Source organism: Ictidomys tridecemlineatus, chromosome 7 (genome assembly GCF_052094955.1).
Source record: "Ictidomys tridecemlineatus isolate mIctTri1 chromosome 7, mIctTri1.hap1, whole genome shotgun sequence".
NCBI lineage: Eukaryota > Metazoa > Chordata > Mammalia > Rodentia > Sciuridae > Ictidomys > Ictidomys tridecemlineatus.
In genome coordinates this window covers 192,213,554-192,235,209 of record NC_135483.1, presented here as the reverse complement: position 1 = coordinate 192,235,209, position 21,656 = coordinate 192,213,554, and the positions used below count along the sequence as shown (strand labels likewise).

The 21,656-nt window shown below is 38.7% G+C and overlaps 1 protein-coding gene across 8 annotated transcripts in view; it reads right to left on the bottom strand.

The window, feature by feature from the left end:
• Gigyf2 (GRB10 interacting GYF protein 2) overlaps positions 1 to 21,656 on the bottom strand; it is a 129,484-nt gene that overhangs the window by 3,067 nt on the left and 104,761 nt on the right. For all 8 annotated transcript variants that reach the window (XM_078018244.1, XM_013359165.4, XM_021727065.3 and 5 more), the window contains 8 exons: positions 20,797 to 20,955; positions 15,413 to 15,649; positions 11,075 to 11,197; positions 7,718 to 7,933; positions 7,400 to 7,605; positions 6,131 to 6,285; positions 4,451 to 4,683; positions 2,492 to 2,639 (listed from right to left, as the gene is read on the bottom strand). In XM_078018244.1, coding sequence (XP_077874370.1) covers positions 2,492 to 2,639; positions 4,451 to 4,683; positions 6,131 to 6,285; positions 7,400 to 7,605; positions 7,718 to 7,933; positions 11,075 to 11,197; positions 15,413 to 15,649; positions 20,797 to 20,955 — 1,477 coding nt within the window. The remainder of the gene's footprint in view (positions 1 to 2,491; positions 2,640 to 4,450; positions 4,684 to 6,130; positions 6,286 to 7,399; positions 7,606 to 7,717; positions 7,934 to 11,074; positions 11,198 to 15,412; positions 15,650 to 20,796; positions 20,956 to 21,656) is intronic.

The following is a 21,656-nucleotide window of genomic DNA, read 5'->3' as shown; positions in this document are numbered from 1 at the left end:
CAACACAAATGAGGCTTACCTCAACAGACCTGGCTCTAAACACTACATCCTTGTTAGGTTCAGCTCAGACTCACTCACATGATTTCTTTAAGGCTTGTGAGGCTATTCTCATAGGAAAGCCCGATGTGTGTATTAAAATCCAAGTGCAGGCTGCTGAGAACTCTAAGAACTAGTGTGTGGCTGGAGTACAACAGAGGACACAGAGGATTAAAACAAGGTGGGGCTCCCTCTGCTGGCTGCTCCTTCAATGGGTACTTACAGATCAAATTAGAACACTTCTCCCCATTTTGTGTGTGAGAAAGTTGTGAAGAGTAGTTACTACGTTTTCTCAAAAAGTAAATCTATAAGGAATATATAAATTAAAAAGTAGCAAATGGAAATGAGAGGCATGGGGCAGAGATTAGCAATTATCAGAGAAATTTCCAAAAGGAGCTTAGCTGAACAGTGAATTTTATGGAATTGTCTATGTGAAAGGTCATCCAAGTGAGTTTTCTCAAAACTGTTCAACTTGGGCTTGCCTTGCATGTGTGGGACACTGGGTTTGATCCTCAGAACCACATAAATAAAATAAAGGTATTGTGTCCATCTTCAACTAAAAAAGAATTAAACAAAAAACTGTTCAAATCTTATTTATCATTTGTCTGCTTTTCTTTCCCTTTGAGATTTACAAAGTTCTTAAACTTCACTCTAGGGGACCTATCCATCTCCCACTCACTTGTAGGTGAATCTTCACCTCTTCCTTTCCCAAATCTGCAGCACAGGATGGAATACAATGGAATACTTAATCCAAAGAGCCAGACCTCACTTGCAGAGGAACCTTTTGATCTCTGACAGCTTCTCTCAAGTCCCAAAACTAAATTGCAAGGTCCTTAGAACTCACAGTTAGAAACCTGTCCAAACTAAATCAAATATTGCAACATCTTTACCATTAACTTTCAAGAAAGGTATGACAGGCAGAAGAAAACAGAGTTTCACCAGATCTCAATGTTCTCAAACCCAGCTTTGAGTCACTAATCCCAAAAGGCAATCCATAAATCAGGAGTCTGTCACTGGCATGTTTTTTCCCTCAAGGTAGGCATCCTCTAGAGGCAAGTGAGGATCTTTCCTAGGGCAGAGGAAGATCACACCTGCCTCTTTGCCAGATACAGGCATTTCCCACTAAGCCACTAATACTTCACCCTTCTCATGTGTCTGCTCAGTTCCCAGTGCTCAACACATTTCAACAACTGGCAACACCACCCATCTTGCTCCCAAAGCCAGAGTACTTGCCCACTCTCTCTGTCCAACTGATTCAATGCTCTTAATTTCTGAAATCCAACTAACTCTTCCCATCTCCACTACCAAGACCCTACTCCAGGTCATCATTATCTTTAACAATCTATGCTGCAGCCTGTTAACTAGTTGGTCTTCGGACCGGGCCAACATTGCAGACTGCCATCTCTGCCAACAGACTCGCTCCATCACAGACAACATGGTTTTCTAACAGCCTATTTTACACTGACAAATAAATAATGAAAATAAAATAATTTTAATTTCATAGTTGTTTGGCTAATTTACAAAACATAGGCAGCTTAGAATGCCTGCTTTTCCTGAAACATCATTCTCATCTTTCCTGCTGGTCTTCCAAAGTCCCAATTCAGAAGTCATCTTTTTCAGGAAGTTGCCTCAAATGAGGACAGCCACACCAGTCCTTAATGTTGGACAAGAATAGCTGCATGTAACAAAGAAAAGCAGAAAGCAAACAGGCCTGCACTGCAACCACAGCACCACCACTGAGAGCTGTGACACTGGGAAACGTCCTAAATTTTCTGGGCCTTGGTCTGCCCAGTAGAACTGAGATATCATCTTACAATGAAGAATCATTCTGAGAGTTTTAAGATACAGGTAAGAAATATTTGTTCTTTGAACACCTGATCAGACTTATGGTCTGCTTCCAACAAAATAAATATAAATCAGAATTAAAGTTTCTAATTATTTTTGCTGTTTTCCATTATTATTTTCCAACTAACCTGAAAGGCCCTCCAGTGAAATCCTTATACCAAACATGAAACAAGGCTTTGAAGTTAAAAGTACCATTTAATTTTCTTACTCCAACAGCACATGTGTCACAGCTCCTTATACTAAATACTGGCTACCTATTTTGAATTAGTTAAAAATTAATCTTGCTGGGCACAGTGGCACACGCCTATAATCCCAGTGACTTTGGAGGCTCCAGCAGGAGATCACAAGTTCAAGGCCAGCCTCAGCAACCTAGACTATCTCTAAATAATATAAAATAAGAGCTGGGGTTATAGCTCAGTGGTTCAGCACTCCTGAGTTTAATCCCCAGTACCCCCACCAAATGTATGTGTGTGTGTGTGTGTGTGTGTGTGTAATATAATATATATAAAAATAAAAATCTTTACCAAAAAACAACACAAAGACTCCCACTTGATCACTGTTATCATCTAGAGTCCTCACAGCTCAGCTAAGACTCTGGGCCTGTGCTCACCTAATAAACTGGGATCTGCTCGGACCATCTTCTGTTTTTTCTTCTTCTTGCCACTTTGCACAGCCTCAAAATTGGATTGTTGATTGTTGCTTTGATTGGTCTGAAATACTGAATGGAGTGTACTGTGGTTCATTCCCCACACAGAGTCCTGTGAAATGAGACAGCATAACTGAAATTACACAGTAGATGTAGAAGTGGCTGCGCTAACAGAAAGCTGGTATGCCTTTACCTTATCAAGTGTGAGTTTCAAAACAAAAGGCATATCAAGGTTCTGGCACTACTGAGACTAAGAGCAGGCCACTGAGCCAACAGTTCCCTCATTTGCATTCTGATACTCCAACAAAGTGTTTCCTGCAAATACCAGGTCTTCCCCCTACTGTGCTAGCATGGCTGTCACAAGTTCTCTAGCATACATGGTCTGTACCATCCATAGGAAATCAAATACACAACAAATAATCATTAACAGGAATGTACTGTGGCAACGTATACCCTTCACCTACCCAAAGCAGATTTTTCCAGGTCAGAGGACAGGCCAAAAACCAAATGGCAGCACATTACCAAAAAAGGTTAAAAGTCTTGTACATCAATCCTATCAGCAATCCTTGGAGGGATCTGACTCCATATACTTCCTATCAACTGGTTAGACTGATAATCTATTAGCCCTTTGCACTTGCTGGGCTTCCACATTCTGGTCTAAACCCTGGTAGTCACTTTACAGACCCAGGTATCTTCTGCACTGCATCCTGATGCCTTCTTTCCAGAAGCTATAAAATACCTTTTCTAGGGTTGGTCCAGGACTGACAACTTACACTTCTTCATTCACCCACTATCTACCTATGCAGCTTGAACTCTAAATGCCTTGCCTATCACTGTATCTTCCACACTTCCAGATGTGACCTATAACAAATATCTATCATCTTTAATAAAACAACTATGGGATTTAAGGATATTAATATTTTTAAGCCTCTCTGTGAGCCTTACAAACTTGTCTTTCAGAAAATGTACAATTGATCCTCAAAGATTTCCTATTTATGAATCCACTCGCTTGCTAAAATTTGTTTGTAATTTTAAAATCAATACTTGAAGTATTATGGTTACTTAGGACAAGCACATGTGCAGAGCACATTTGGGACCCTCAATGCAAGCATTCTCAGTTGAAGTGAGACAGGGAAACATCTGCTTTCCTCATTTCCTATAAGTAGGTATCTTTATTTAATACTATGTTATTCACATTTTTTGCACTTTTTGTTAGCAATTTCATTGTTTAAAATGTCCCAAGTATAATGCTTAAGTGGTATTTAGTGTTCCTGGCTATGCTACACCTTCTTGGAAAAACATGTGCTAGATAACCTTTGCTACAGGAATGACTTACAGTGTTACTGGCAGAGTTCAATGTTAACAAGTCAACATATATTAAATAAGGCATCTTTAAAGAGAAACACATATTAAACCAGAGTATATATTGATTAGCTGATGAAAATAATGTGATCAGAGGCTCATAGGAACTTAACCCTGTATATTCTTCAGCATTCATGGAAACTTTATGCAACAAAACTACTGTGAGGAAGGATTCTTTGTGCCATTTACAACCCCATCAACAATATAGGTCATACCTGGCATGTCACAGTGTTGCCAATTCTGGGCCACAGGGCTCACATAAAGTAAAACAAAACAAAACAAAAACACAAATTTATGGGTCTGTGACATGTTGAAATTTGCGGGTTAAAACATATATAAGAATCAAGAAAAAAAATGGGGCTGGGATGCCTACTATAGAATAATGGCTGTATTTGCAAGCAGGGAAATTTGCAAAAGTTTCTAGACATGTAATTTGAAAACACGAAATCTACATACTTTAAAATTACTAGATGTACAAAAACGGAATCTTTGTCTTTATTTTCATTTCTCTGTTTACTCAACATTCAAAGGCTTCAATACTTGATACACTAGATGCTATACCTGTGGTGGTGGCGGTGGTGGCTGCTGCTGCTGTTGCTGCTGCTGCTGCTGCTGCTGTTGTTGCTGCTGCTGCTGTTGCTGACGCTGCTGGTTAACTTTTTGTTTGGCACGGCGCTCAAGGAACTGCTTAGCAAACTCCTTGGCCTCAGAAGTATCTCCTAAGTAGGCCCTGATATAATCATGGACCTCATAGGGAGATTCTACTTCTTTCAGGAAAGAAACAAATGTGGGAACTGCAATATGGGACAGGAGAAGAGAGTAACAATGAAATAATTATATATCACATAGGAAAAAAACAGTTTCAGATTTTAATATATCACCACATCTAAAACAGATGTTAAAGATAGAAACTTTAAAGGTGTGCAGCTATTGGGTTAAATATTCTTTAACCTTTAAATTTGTTTTTTGAAATGAAAAACACACTATCATCACTATTACAAAAATTATATGAAATAGCACAGCCTCAAAGACATGTTGTATGTACTCATTTTCACTAAGTGCTATGGTTGCGACAGTTACTTGTCCAGTACTCAAGTATTTGGGGATTTTTTCAATCAATATTATTAAAAGCTAAGATGTGTGCCAGGCACTACAACAAATACTAAAGATAACCTATATTCTCCTGGAAATTAGATATGTTTAGAGAGAAATCAAATGGAAACTGCAAATAGTATGGTACTGGAGAAAAAGCACAAGTACCAGTGTTAAACAGGTATGAGTTTAAAACCTGACTCTGAAATCTGCTGGCTGTGTGACCTTGATGAGTTACTTAACCATTCTGAGCCTCTGTTTCCTAATTTATAAAATGGGGATAATACCACCTACCTTGTAGAGGTATCTTTAAAAATTACAACAAAAATTGAAAGACTGAGAAAACATTTTTTATGTAGATAGTGCCTAGCACATGGTAGGTGCTTAATGGATGGTAGCCATTATTATTTAAGACTGTTTTCTCTGTGGACTTCCAGACAATCAGATATTGCCATAATGTTGCAGAGGAATCCTTCAATTTCTTCACTGCTATCTTGGCTTCAGATCAGCTATCAGAGTGGACTAGTTAGTTTAACCTGTTCTATCATTATGGGAATCCCTCCTTCCACACACTCATCCATCTACTTTCAACATTTAGGGTGAGAGGAGGGACTTAAACCTATCTAAGACAGAGTTCTCTAAACAGCTGACTATCAACAAATTTTTCTTCAATGGTGCTGAAAACTTTTCACTTCCATACATAGTTGTACACCACACAAAATAAGTCTCCTTGCTCTATCACCATCCCCACCCCCTCCCCAAAGTTTGGAAGGGAATGATGTCACATCACCTCACTCCTGTTGCCCAGGCTGACCTTGGTCACCACGTGAGTTACCTTCTCTTGGATTGATACAGCTGGCAAATTTCCTCTTGAAATGATTATGACTTCTGTCTTGTACATCAATAAGAGAGCCTCGGATGGCAGCTATTCTTTGATAATCACCCATAACCTATCTGAGCTTAGTATTTCAGGACTCTTTGGATAAGCAATAAATGATAACTATCAAAGAGTTAATATTTTATGGCAGGTAAAAACTGACTTCCTCAGATTTCATCTCCTAAATTCTGGCCCTCTGTTCCAATCTGCCAACCTGTTTGTGGGTCCTGCTCTGTCATTCCACATGCTGGGATTCCCTCCCCAATTCTTACCATCCAAGTTATTTGCCGTATTAAGGGCATGAAGCATCTGTTCACACCACTGGGTAAATCCATCTTGGGCTTTATTTACTCCCTGAAAGAGCTTCAGCAACTTTTCTTCTTCTTCTACTTTCTTATTCTGCCGGTTAGACACACCTACAGATTTACTAAAGCAAAACAATAGGGCGATATTATATTCCCAGAAACTGTTACTATATGATTATACTACAATTATCATAGAATATATTGTCTTGGCAATATGGGATGGCTGTCCAGTAATCCAATTCTTGGCTTCAAAAACTATTTGGATTGGATACCCTCTTAAAATCTAGCCTCAGCTAATGTATCCTAGTTTTTAAATATAAAGGCTTCTATTTACAGAAAATGATAAAATTCTTCCTGTGTGTCCTTAAGTAAGTTATTTAATTTTACTAAGCCTCAGTTTCCTCATCTGTAAAATGGTGCTATAGCACAGTGCCTGGCAAAGATGCTCAGTAAACTAACATATACTTATTGTCCTTTCAATAATACAGTAGGCCCTCAGTCAAAAACAATCTGACAACACTACCATTATTAAGTAGTTACTATGTGCCAGGCACTTTACTGACTACTTTGCATGTATTCATTAGATCTTTACAACTATACACATGAAGTTGTTTTTATTATCTTCATTTTACCGATGAGGGAACTGAGGCCCAAAGAGGTTCCCTCTTGCCCAAGGTCACACAGCTAATAAGTGCTAGTGCTGGGATTTGAGTTCATGTCAACACTAAACAATACTGTCTACCGAGGAAAGAAAGATGAAAAGGAAATGTAACTCATTTCCCTTAAAAATAAACAGGTTTAAGGTCACTGCAGAGGTATCTGTAATACTCATTTACAGTCTCAATAACTTAAATATATAAATTTAGAAAAAAATGCTAAGATGTCAAAAGTGCTAAGAATACCTTGGATAAATGTTCAAAAATGAAAAAATATTATACTATTCCTAATATTTATTAAGTGGTTACCACTGACAGACAATGGATTAAGTGCTTAGCAGTAGAATGAGCTTCAAAAAATAAATGGGCTTTTATGAAGAAGAAAGCAATCACCATAATTATGGCTCATTATAATTACAACTCATATTAAGAATATACATGATATAGTATATGAATTATAATTCATGTGCTTAGAAATAAAAACTTTCAAACTAACTACTTTTCCCTGTCTCCCAAATACCCCATATTTCCACTGCCTTCACCTCCCAAGGTGCATAAATGTCATCATTTTGAGCCCTACCTGAGACTGGCGTTGTTTTTATTTTTATTTGTTGAATTCCTAGGTCCCACCTCTTTCACTGCATCATCCCAGAATCCCATGTTGGAGTTTTTAGTGTCAGCATTACTCCAGATACTACTGACTAGGTCAGATGCCCACTGGTTAGGAGGACCAGTATTTATAGAGCCCCAAACAGAATTCCCAATGCTGGTGTGCAGGTTGGAATGCTATTAAAGAAAGAAAGGAAAAGGATTATGATTAATAATATTTAAAAGGTAGTCCATGAGAGTCAGAAAAGATAAACAGTCCCTGTAAGAACAGCTTAGGAAATGAACCCACTGTGTTATTCCGGGCTCTGTTTGGTTGCTGGTGCTGCTGTTGCTGTTGTTGCTGCTGCTGCTTCTGCATCTGCCTGGCCTCTTCCTGCTGGATCTCCAGAAGAGACTTCGTGGTGCCTGCAGGTTTGCTGACATTCCCCCAACCCGAGAGTTTCTGCTGCTGCTGCTGTTGCTGCTGCTGGAGAGCTTTCATCAATTCCCTCTGCTGGCGCCTTTGCTATTGCATAAGAACAGAAGCTGGCTCAGGATTCCTGCTCTCAGCTAAGTTACAAACACCCAGCACATGAAACAAAATGGTAATATACAGTGGCTAAAGAACACCAACTTGAAGGGGTTAATTCTTTTGCTGCAAATAAAGGCATAAACTGCTGGAGGTACTAAGAGGAGAAGAAAAGGATCAAAAGCAAATTACTTCTTAAAAATTAGGTAGGCATTCTGATTAAGCATAGAAATGAAATACACGTGTTTACTTCCCAAAGCCACACCAAAATGACAGCATGTATTTGTGCCCTTATGTATATCTATCTATCTATCTATCTATCTATCTATATCTTTATACATACATGTATTTGCTTTTGCATAAGCTACTAAGGATAGAAACAGAACAGAACAAATTTTAAATGCTAGAAAGTAGACAGCAATAATCAGTGCAACAGACCCAATAAACTGAAACCTAAGTAAAAAGAAGCTCAGAAATGGGCAGATTCATGTATCAGGCTCAGGAACAGGAGGTGCTCAGCATTTTAACCAAAAGACTGGCTTAAGTCCATAAACATAAGCAGAAGGACCCCTAACTGCCTCCCCAGCCTTATACAATTGGGCAACTGTCTCTCTCACACCACAGCAGAAAACTAAAAATTTTTAGTTTTCTGTTTGGAAAAGCCAAACCAGATTGGCAGATAATTCTATATAGAAGCTGACCCATACAAGAGAATATATCTACAGATACCAATAGTAGAGGCACTCCCCAACTCCCCCAGCAGAACAGCCCAGATAGAAACCATTATAGGGAAGTCTACCACAGTGTTGTATACACCAGAAATTCCAATCAATTTTTTAGTATTTAATTTGTTAATATGAATAATAAGCCCAGGATTACTAAACATTTACATAAGCATCTAAGGCAAAAAAAAAAGACCAAAACAAACATACAAAATTTAATGGAAACAAACAAGGGAAAAGAGGAGCTGGCTTTTAAAAAACTACCAGTCATATGCTTGTAAGGCAAATGCCAAAGACCAAACAAAATATACAAAATTCAATGGAAGCAAATAAGACAAGCAAAATAGAAATTGGCTTTTAAAAAGATATCAGTAACATCCTAGAAAGATAAGATGGTACATTCCATAAAACAAAAAGAACCTATAAAAACAAATACTTACAGAAAAAAAAAAATGGTACTAAAGAAAAATTTAAAATAGATATCAGACATCAAAAGTTCAATAGAAGGAAAGACAAAATTGAGAAAATACAAAGAAAGAGACTGAACATAGGAGAAATTCAAAATCAGGTGAGGATGAGGGGGGCAGATGGACAGTTGCATAGCACTGAGAGTTTCCAGATTGGAACAGGTGAGGGGGTCCCAAAGAGGATACCTCCATGGGAAAATAATGAAAAAGCCTCATCCTAATGTTTCTCAATGTGATAAATATGAATTGAGTGGCATTTTACGAATTTTGTAGGGTGTAGGAAGAATTAAAGTTCAAAGAAAATTAATGAAATGAAAATACAGATGAAGTAGTTATTAATTTCAGGGAAGCAAAAAAATGAACAGAGAGGAGGAAAAAAGGAAAGAGTAGGGGGAGATGGGCTGGGGGACAGAGGTAGAGGAAGAAAGTGTTTGTTCTATGATTCTTACTCATTCCAACTATTATTTATTTTTCATTTAGCAGAAACCAAAGTTACCTGCACAAGTTTTAGCCTTTTAGAGAAAGATGATTCCAGAAAAAAAGAGTTCAATCCTCTTTTCTTTTTAAATGAAGGTGGAAGATAATTTTCAAGGTAAAGAAATATTTTAACTCACTGGATAATATCAAGCATACTACATGGTTAACACACATAAACAACTTCTCTCTCTCTCTCCATGACCCTCTACTTCAGTGAATCACACAACCCAAATTAAAAAAAATGATAACTTGTACTCTCCAACAAGCTGATTGCTCTGCCTTAAATCACACCCACATAGAGCATGTTCTTCAGTACTCTGCTACTTCATGTCACCTTCCCAGACCACACTACCTAAAAGCAGATGATCTATCACACCACCCCCAATGCTACCCATGACTCCCTCACTCACCCATTCTCTTTCCAGAGTTATTTTTGTCTCTGGCACCTTTGACCCTCCAGCAGGTTTTATGTTTCCTTTAGATGATTTCTATCATCCACCTCTCCTCAACCAGAGGGTATATTCATGAAAGCAGACAATTTTGTCTCTTTTGAACTCAGTGACATGCTAGACTACGAGAGCGAATACCCAAGAAGTAAGTGTTGAGTGAATCACTGAATGAGGCACCCGACAGCGAGGCCTCCTGAATTGCTCATGTTGCCCTCTCTGTCAAGAACTGTTACTCTTTGGTATCCTTCATATCCTAATGAACTTCAGGATACCGAATTAAAAGCAGAAATACAGGGGCTGGGGATGTGGCTCAAGCGGTAGCGCGCTCGCCTGGCATGCGTGCGGCCCGGGTTCGATCCTCAGCACCACATACCAACAAAGATGTTGTGTCCGCCGAGAACTAAAAAATAAATATTAAAAAAAAAAAAATTCTCTCTCTCTCTCCTCTCTCAAAAAAAAAAAAATAAATAAAATAAAATAAAAGCAGAAATACATTATTTTCAACTTAAGTTTTTCTATGCTAGTTGGAGAGTTCAACCCTTAAGAGAAAATTTTTTTGCATTCTAAACATCAAATTTACAAAAGGATATTTACAAAAACTCACCCATGATTCTGAACAACCCATACTTTTATTTGAGCTATAGAAAAATACTTACAAAAACTATACTACCTGATCATAGTGTTTTTAGATCCTTAATATCTGCCAAGGTGACATTATAGGCTGAAGTGTTAATAATGAATATACAATTAGACATATAGCAATTCTGACAGTAACCACTGTCTTCAGAAACTACTAACCCATAATACACTCTAGATCCTCTGGGAATATCACTTAGCCAGACTACTCTTATATTAAAAAAAATTTACCTCTTCTCGGGCTGGGTTGTGGCTCAGCGGTAGAGGGTTCGCCTAGCACGTGTGAGGCGCTAGGTTCGACGATCCTCAGCACCACAAAACATTTATAAAATAAAGCATTGTGTCCAACTACAACTGAAAAAAAAAAAATCTTAAAAAAAATTTTACCTCTTCTCGAAGTTGCCGTTCTCGTTCTTCTTCAAGTTTTTGGATTTCAGCCAATGACAGTGTGGCCTGGGACTGACAAGCTGTTGTATTAGACTGCTGGCCCCACGTTGAAGAAGAGGGGAGCTAACAAATAAAGGAAGGCAGGAGAGTTTGTGAAGAAATGTGGACAGGAAAAATAAGAAGCAGCAATGCATTATGTACAGCTGGAATATCCAGGATTCCCTCAACTCCACTCACAACATTAATTTCAAAATTCCTTATTCATTTCTTTCTCATACTATTCTTTCAGTTCGCTTCTTTTGCTTCAGTTTTGTCATTTCCCCAAACTAAGTTTATTTTAACTAAAAACACACATATACACTTACAGTTGTTCTGTCATTTTGGGTGGCAATTTTTTTTTTTTACATCTGGCACTGACATATACAGCAATATGTAGTCACAAAGAGAAAGGAGTTATCAAAGAATAACTAAATTGGCTTAAGAATTTTTAATCCAAGAAGGTAATGAAGAACATGGTGTGCTACCATCCAGTGAACAGGTTAGGAATAAGATTTCTGAAGGGGATCTGAGGAGACAGCTAATGAAAGATGCAGGTATAGGTCTCCCTTTTTTTCGAGCCCCATCTCCAACCCTATTCTGAATTTTATTTAGAGTCAGGGTCTGAATTGCTTAGTGCTTTACTTTTGCTGAGGTTGGCTTTGAATTCTCAATCATTCTGCCTCAGCCTCCTGAGCTGCTAGGATTATAGGCATGCACCACTGCACCTGGCTAGTTCTCACTCTTTTATGAATGAAAAAGTCACTGCTACCCAGGCTGTAAATCTGGTCATGAATACTGAACTGTTTTTGATCAATAATTCTACTTTTCTCTATTCTTTAAAGTTCCTGACTAGAATGTAATTTAAGCACATGAGTTCTGAAATCCTGAGTTCTCAAATCCTGGTTATTCTAAGAGAATCCCTTGTTCCTCTTGGCCAGAAAATGATACACCTTAATTTGGGGCATCTTATGGGTCTTAAACATAACAACAAATAATTCTAATTAGACTTTAAAGGTATAATAGTTTAAATCATCTTCCATATTGCCAAAGAACAAATGAATGCCTTCAACATTACTGAACATAATCAACCCTTAATATTTTTTACCCAACAGGACAGGCAGTAGGGCATTTCTCTCAATATGTACCCGTGTGGGGCAAGAGAGGGGAAGCTACCAGAGAGAAGCTATCAGAGAAAAGACAGGTGGGAACAATGTAGGCAAAATTGAGCAGAAATGTTTTCTCTATAGGAAATGACATACTTGGAAAGCACTATTCAAAAACATGTAAGGTGACAGATCTGAAACCTGGCACTGACACCTGGGGGAACCTATAAAAACAGAGATGTACTAGCTCTACCATGCCCAGATATCAAGCAAGAATATGCAAATGAAACCTGAAAATCTGTATATCTCTAAGATCTGATGCAGCCAATCTCCCAGTAACCACAGATATAGTCTTAAGATCCCAGTGTATATTCATTCTCTCTCCCCCAACTCCCATCTATATGCACACATACATATGCATACACTACATATACTCCCTATTTCACAGATCTGCTCTCCAGGGTAAAGAAGAACAAAAACTTTGTGCACTGCTGGTGGAAATGTAAAAAGGTGCAAACTCTCTGGAAAATAGCCAGCAGTTCCCTCAAGTGTACTGATTCAACAATTGCATTCCTAGGTTTTATACCCAAGAGAAATGAAAACAGCCACACAAAAGCTTGTACATGAATATTTATAGTAGCATTATCTATGATAACCAAAAGATAGAAAGAGCTCAAATGTCCAAATAAATGAATAGACAGATGCACAGAATGTGGCATTACCCATATGAGAAAATATGTGTCAGCCATAAAAAGGAATAAAGGTTTCTACATGCCACAATATGGGTGAACCTTTAAAATACTATGTGGAATGGAAGAAGCCAGACACAAAAATATCCAGAATAGGCAAATCTCTAGTGGCAGAAAGTAAATTAGAGGTAACTTAGTGTTGAGGCAGACAGGACATCAAAAGACACAGGGTTTCTGTTGGGAGAAAGGGAAGTGATGAAAACATTTTGAACTCAATTGTTTAACAGTTGCACATATCTGTGAATAGATTAAAAACCACCGAATCATACACTCTAACTTAAACTGATGATATGTGAATTATCTCAATAAAGCTGATTCTTGAGTTCTTTATCTTCTTTCAGTGGAGAGTAAGAGGCAAAAACCAGACATACAAGATCTGGAAATTACCCATGATTTTGTCCCTGACACCCCAAATTCTGATCAGTCACCATGTCATGTGATGCATGTGACTCTGTCATCCTGTTCATGGTTCATGGAGCCAAAGACATCTGCTACCATCTCTCATGTGAACCCACAGCAAGGGACTCAGCCTCTAAGCATTTGTCCTCTTTGGTAAATACAGGCATCAGTATCTAAACTTTGTTAAGAAAACTTTGTGAATATTAAATTATATAACATATGGAAAGTTGCCACTACTGTGCCTGACGCAAAACAAGCACTTAATAATCAGTGATGAGGCCCCTCCTTTCCAAACTCACACCCACCACTGGGCCTTGATCTACCTTTCCTCCCTATGTCTAACTCCCATTAAGCTTTCCTACAAATGGTGTTGTTTCCAGTGTTCTCCACACCTTTAAATACTAAGTCTTTAACAGGGTTGGAAGAGCCCATGGCATGAGGGACCTTGCCCATATTTAACTCACACTTCGTACATACTCTAGTGATCTGCTTTTTAAATTTCCCCAAATGTTCCATAGTGTTTCTAAACTCCATGCCTCTGCTCACCCTCTGACCTCTCTCATAAGCTACCCGACACATAGTGCCTGTTTAACTTAGAAAAATTTTCCATCCCTGAAAACTGTTGGGAAGCAATCATTTGCAGGAAGCCTTTCCAAATATCCCAGATGGACAGTGCTGAGAGTCATAGCCCAGTAGGAATGACAAGGGCATTTTTGGTTGAAAGGTGATGCCAGCAAGCCATTGAGATGATAATGATTATGTTAAGATGTGCATTCAATTGGATATTAGACCCCTGCTGTCCGCCTGAGCCTGCTACTTTGGAGCTCTAGTGGGATTCCCGGAGAGTTCCCATTGGTTGGAGAAGTGCGGTAGGAGGGATTTCCGATTGGTGTGGTGTGTCCCAGGAGAAGGCCAAGTGTGTGGAGTTGGGGGGGGGGGGGTTTTTGGAAATAAAGTTTGTTCCTGCTTTAGTGGCCCGTGATTTTGTGCCCAGCCAGACTGCGACAGGGCAGTGCTTCTCACATTTTAGCAAGCATCAGAATCATTTTGAGAGTTTATACAAACACAAGCTCATTGGACTCCACCCCTACCCTAGGAGTGCACTCAGTAGGTCTGAGGTATAATGATCAGAGAGACTGCATGTCCAATGAGTTAGCAGGTGACCACACAATGAGAACTACCGTCATAATGCCACCTCTCCCACTATACTCATCACACAATATTCTAAATTCCTCTTTATAAAAGCTTTTATCCTGTGAGCTCTTTGAAGACAGGGAGACTAACTTTATTGCTAACTGCAGACCCAGCATGAAGTTATTTAGAACCTCCAAAAATCTGTTCCTCCTTTCCCAGTTTCATTAATAGTTCCACTACTTTCCCAGTAGCTGAAGGCTTGCTCTCCAGTAGCCACCCAGCTTTTGCCTTTGTCCTTCAGAATCAGAGGGACAGACTTGCTGTTTGCGTGCCTCAGGCCAGACCTCTATCGCTGGCCCCTACTATTCAAGCCTCACCACCACTATCACCCCTCTTTACTGGGCTCCCAGGCTTCACTTTCTTCTTAATTCAAATGATGCTCTGAGTTCTCCTAAAATAATCCTTTGTACACATGAGCTCTTAATCCGACTTTCAATAAATCCCCATAGCCAACTGTATTCAAGCCCTGTGCTCTGGTTCCCATATACATATCCAGATGCTGAGATGCTGACTACTCTTTAAGTCCATGAGAATTCTGAGAGTGACAGCCTTCCCCCTTTTATCTTTGTCTCAGTTTTGCTAAATCGTAATGGAATGGGCATTTCAACAACCATAGAGCTCCATTAAATTTATGGATCAAACAGATCGTCCACACTTGCATAGCTGCTTATATCCTAGCCCCTTCTGTTCATTCCTCTCATTTATATTCTTACCACTCAAAGTAAACACACTGTATTCTATTTTATTGAGGATGAAAACATTCGATAGTAACAATCAATGGTAAAGAAAACCAGTACCTATGTAACTAAAACCAGTTAGCAAGTGGCCCCTCTCATTACTGTCTTGGCCTTTACCTTCATCTGTGCCAGCTGCTGCTGCTGCTGCTGCTGCTGTAGCCTGCGCAGGGCCTCTTGCTGCTGTTGCCTCTGGCGCATAAGCTCCTTTTGCCGCTGCAGCTCAAGCTCTTTTCTCTTCCGCTCTTCCTCTTCATGCCGGAGTCTGGCTGCCTCCTCTTCCATTCGAAGCCGGTTCTCCTCTAATCGACGCTGGGCTTCTTCTTCTTCCCGGGCCCATTTGGCAGCCTCCTCTTCCTTTCCAGAAGGAAAAATTAAAGAAAAGGGGGGGAAAAAAAAGTATTAATTGTAGGGGAAAAGGTCTGAATCACTTTTGAAAGCTTCTATCGGATAGCTTATAAAAACGACAGCAGAAACTCTGTTTAACATGACCCAAGGCAGAAATGTTTTTTTTTGTTTTGCTTTGCAGTACTAGGGACTGAACCAGGCGTGCTCTACCACTGAGCTACACACCTAGCCCTTCTTATTTTTTGATACAGGGTCTCACTAAGTTGCCCAGGCTGGCCTTGAACCTATAATATTCATGCCTTTGCCTCTGAAATTATAGGCACATGCCACCATCCTTGGCTCAGAAATGAGTTTTCTTTTAAAACAATTTTCAGTACCCACAAAGGCCTGGCACACTCAAAAGGAGGCAACTTTAATGAATTATACAACTGTCACTTTGAAAGTATATTGATGAAAGCCCTGATCTCAAAGTGGCTCGTCACTAGCTGCAGAAAAGTCTCCTAAAAAGAGTGCTCCGTTTGAGGTTCAGGAGCTTTCCAGGGTGTTCAGTGCAAGAAGTACCAAGATCCACTACCATAAAACTTCAGCCAATTCTGGAACAAGAACAACTTCTTTTTTCTCTTTTTTCTTTTTGTAGTTGGAGAGAGACAGCCTGCATTTATTTTATTTATTTATTTATTTAAGTGCTAAGGATCGAACTCACTGTCTTACCTGTACTATGCAAGTTCTTTGCCACTGAGCTACAACCCCAGCCCTACAGGAACTTCTTAAGACCACTTAATTCCACCACTGGATCTCATCTCACCCACAGCCACAAAGTTCTTTAAAAACATCTGTCCTTGATCCATTCTTCACCTTTTACTAACTTTAGTCTTACCTAGGATCATTTTCCTTCTGGTTCCTTCCCTCAAAAACCACTATTCCCTCCAGAACTGTTTAAAAAAAAGACTCCTTGCCTTTGTTTGCAGTCTGTTTGCTGTGCCTACAATGTTCTGTCTCACGCATGGTAACATGTTCTACAAAATTTAGGTCAGATGTCAGCCACTCTAAGGGGACTCTGGAGATGAATTTCACCTCTATCTTTTCATTATGCAAAACTACCCCTCATCTGACTCTCCTATTTGCTTCTAGTACAACTGGGGCAGCTTGTTTCTACATTGCCAGTGACCATTTCTTTTAGTCTTCTTCCTTACAAAGTCTCCTGGAATCAGTGATGCAGATCTAATTTAGACCAAAGTGTCAACTACTAGGAAATTTCTAAGAAAGACATTCTTTCCAGACAAAAGGAACAAAGGACGAGACAAGAATCACTTCCTTTTGGACACAGGTTATACAAGGGCAAGATCCCCCAAATTCCTAAACATGAGATAAAAAATATAAATTCAGAAGTTAAGACTGCCATACTTGTAATCCCAGGAACTTAGAAGGCCAAGGCAGGAGGAATACAAGTTCATGGCCAGCATGAGCAAGTTTAAGAGAGACCCCATCTCAAAATAAAAACAGCTGGGGATATAGCTCAGTGGTAGATCACCCCCAGTACCCCACTCCCAGTATTTGACCCCCAGTACCCCCCAAAAAAGAAAAGGGCAGAAGTCTGTGATGGAACTGAATCCTAATGTCATCCTTGTCACCTGAAGCAAGTGGGTAACACTTATGGTTAGACCTCCTTGGTAAGCAAGGCAACAAACAATGTCACTTGTCGTTTGAGTCACCTTCAGGTGTGCAGTTCCATTTCACAGTTGAAAGTATCCTGTGGCGTTTATTTATTTATTTATTTTTTCCAACAACTTCATCACCTATAGGCTGCAAGCTTCTTGAAGACAGAAACTATTTCCTAGTGGTCTCATAGACCACCATAAAACAAGCATGATAACTGGCATAGAGCACATTGACTAAGCAACTTAACTGTTAAAAAATGATCACTACACAAGCTAACTGGGAAGTTATCTACCCATGAAAAAGTGAGTTTCAGTTTCTGAGAGAGTTTTAATCTACAACCCAGGCACAAGTCAGTCATCTCCAGCTTTGTGTCAATTTACATAAAAAAAAAAAACCCACATCCTGAAGTGTGGACTTACATAGTGACTTCAAAAGAACACAGCAAGGAGGGATAATTTCAGAGTGATAAACCTGACAAACCTAACTAAAGCCAATTATGTAATCAAAGTGTACATCAGCAGTCATAAATCATGAACAATATGTACCCTTAATATGACGTAATGAAAATCCACTTTGCTTCTGTAATCTTCCTCCCAAACACCTGTAACCACAGCTATTCATGAGAAAACTTCAAATTCCAATGTAAGATACCCTAACCAATAAAATGACCAGTAATTCTCAAAACTCCTAAGCTCATCGAAAACAAAGAAATGGCTGGGGAAACATGTAGCTCAGTGATGCAGTTTAAACCCTCAGTTTAAACCCTGGCACCCCAAAGCGATGGAAGGTTAAGTCAAGTCTGCAAAACTGTCACCGTCAAGAAAGACCTAAGGGGACCCAAATAAATATAATGTGGTATTTGAAATGGAATCCTAGAACAGAAGAAAGATGTTAGGGAAAAGTCTTAGGAAATAATAAAGGACTTGAGTTAACAATAATTAACTGGCTTATCAGCTGTAACAAATATGCCATACTAATCTATTAATAACAGGCGAAACTATAGGGAATATATGAGAGCTTTCTATACTATTTTCTAAAGTCATCTGAAAATCTAAAAATATTTTGAAAATAAAGTTATTTATTTAACAATAAATAAATCTACTTATATTCTTAAACAGAATGACATGCTCTGGGGTTCTGGTTTTCTGTAGTGGCAAAACACCATAATTGGACCAACTAAATCACATGTAATTATAAAAGCTGAACAGATTTCAAAGAATCAAAACCAAAAGGTAAAAAACAAAACATAAAACACCACCAGAGGGAAATAAAGGAAGACTCTATTCTTAAAAAAAAAAAAAAAAATGTGGGCTGGGGATGTAGCTCAGTGGTAGAGCACTTGTGTGAGGCCCTGGGTTGATCCCCAGCACCTCAAAATAAATAACACATACATACTATACATAACCAAATGTGTAAGGTTTCCAAGTTTGTGACAGTTTGCCTGAGGGCTCTCCCCAATTCACAAAGGGCTCAATTAGCTTGAGATGCTAAAGGGAAGGTTCTGGGATAGAAGAGTAGCCATATTCAGGGGGAACATCTGCAAAGGGGCTGGAAGAAAAAAGGGAGCTATACAAGAGATGAGGCCTCAGACCTGCGGACAACTCTAGCTACAGGCTCGGGGCAGACCTCAGGGATGGAGTCTAAAGGGAGCAGCTGGAAACTACAAGAAATGAGAGAAGATTCCAACTGCTTCCCACAAGAGGAGTGGTCAGGAAGAAGATGAAGATTGAGTTCAATGAAAGCCAGAAAAAAACCCTTTAAAGGAATGAAAAAGAATCCATATAATTCCCAATGCTCACTATACAAATTTTTTTTTAAGAGAAAGAATTTTTAAATATTTATTTGTTTAGTTTTCTCGGGCACAACATCTTTATTTAATTTTTATGTGTTGCTGAGGATCGAACCCAGCGCCCCGCGCATGCCAGGCAAGCGCGCTACCACTTTAGCCACATCCCCAGCCCCCACTATACAATTTTTAATACCTTTTAAAAAACATTTTTATTAGTTATTGATGGACCTTGATTCATTTATTTGTTTATATGTGGTGTTGAGAATCGAACCCAGTGCCTCATATATGCTAGGCAAGCACTCTACCGCTGAGCCACCACCCCAGCCCCTACAATTTTAAAAATCATTAGATACACAAAGAAAGTGAAATAATGAGAAAATAAAAATATATACCATACTTTATAATATCACCTTAATAGAATTTAATAAGGAATATGAGGAGGTAAAAAGGAACATCTCACAACCTTGGAAAGTTCATTAAGAAGACAACACCAATAGGTTTGTATGCAACTAAAAAGAGAGCTCATCACAGCAAATACTAACAATGATAGGGACAAATGGGCAAATTAAAAAAAAAAAATCTCAGCATCCCTCTCTTGGCAATTGATATAACAAGTAGATAAAAATTAAGGATATAAAATAGTTGAATTCTATCAACCACCTTGACCTGTCATCCATAGAACATTATACTGAACAGATAAATTGGACATTATCAAAATTTAAAACTTAATGTTTCAAAGCATGAAAACAAGAAAGTGAGAGAATAACATAGATATAAATACATAAATTCAGAGTTGGTTGGTTTTTGATAAAGATGTTAAGACTTAAGAATAGGACTGTCTCTTCAATAAATGGTTCTAAAAAAACACTAGATATTCACATGCCAAATGAAATCAGATCCTTATCTCACACCGTATACAAAAATCATTCCATTAGTAACTACAGAAGCTGGGTGGTTTATGGAAATTTGATGTACTATTCTGTTTATTTTGTATAAAGTTGAAACTTGCTAAAAAATAATTTACATTTTTCATCATTGTAGAGAGACTGGTTTTATTTTTATCCCAGGAAACAGGGTTTCATTTGATGATAAAAAGAATTTAGACAGAAGTAAAAAGAGCCATTTAGGGTGCTGGACATGATATTGCACACCTATAATCCCAGCAACCAGGAAGATGGAGGCAGGAGAATTACTAGTGCAGTAACTTAAGGAGACTGTATTTCAAAAATAAAATAAAAAGTGCAAAGTGTAGTTCAAAGAAAGAGCAGCCCTGCATTCGATCCTCAGTATTAAAAACAAAACAATAATTGTTAAGAGTTTTTAAACAAGTCTGGATAGCGCCTGGCAAAATGCCAGAAGGAGTGGTTTGTGAAGTAATGCCAGGGAGCCATTAAGTGTGGAGATTCCTTATTGGTTGACTGCTGTATCTAGTTTATGTTAATTAAGATAAGCTGTGTGGAATGTATATATACCGCTCCTGTCCTACAATAAACGGCTTCCACTCATGCTGTGTCAATGTACACAAGTTGCTCGTCACCCGTCACCCCCCCCCAGTTTGCTGCAGCCTGACTTCGGCAAACAATAACAAAAAAGAGCCAATTAGGCTTATTTGGGTAATTTTCAACAAACTGAAAAGGCTTTAGATAGGCTATGTTAATGTCCTAATTCTTAGTTTCAGAGAAGCAATTAGAAGCAAACACTTGGCCACCTGCTTGCGTAACAATTCTTCCTGCTTCCGCCTTTCTTCCTCTTCTCTTCTCCTTTCCTCCAGTCGTCTGAGAGCTTCTTCTTGCTGTTGTCTTTCTTCCTCTTCTCGCTGTCGTCTTAATGCAATTTCTTGCTCCCTCTGGCGTCGCAGAGCCTCTTCCTGAAGAAATAAAGGGTAGGGGAGCAAGGTTAAACTCGTTTATCTATTGGTATCATATCAATTAGTTATAATTTAGAAAGGAATAGATGATGTGCTGAGTCTCTGTGAACAGTAAATATAAAAAAGTATATAATGAGGATCTAGAGTAAAAAGTATTATATAAGTTGGAGAAGTGGCACCTAAGAAAGTTGTATTTAAAATAATAGTAGTTAAAATTGCAGTACACTGTGAATTCTAAAAGTCTTCTGGCTTTTCTATTAGCTACATCATTTACTGATTAACCCTAGAAGAACTACATTAGAATTTAGGCTTTGCTTTCTCCATTGGTACTTTTAACCCCTATTCTTTAATCAGCTGGAAACTTAAGGTATAGTTAGTTAATCATTATAGCCACCAAAAATTCCTGATGAGGTAAGAATAAGTTCTTCTAGTCAGAAGTACTGAGAAAACCATGTGTCCCAGAACATGTTCTAAAAAACAAAAATCCCACCAATATCATCAAATACAACACAGAAAAGGATCCTGCTGTCAAAGTCATTTAGCAAACACCGAGCACTACAGAATTAAATGGATTTTGTCACTGTGGTACTTCTCAGAGCCTTTTAATACTGCTGCATAGTACAACTCAGAAATGTAAGTAGTTCTCATCTCAGCATGAATCCTTCTGTTCTTCACAGAGCACTTCTTAGGGCCTATAAGTG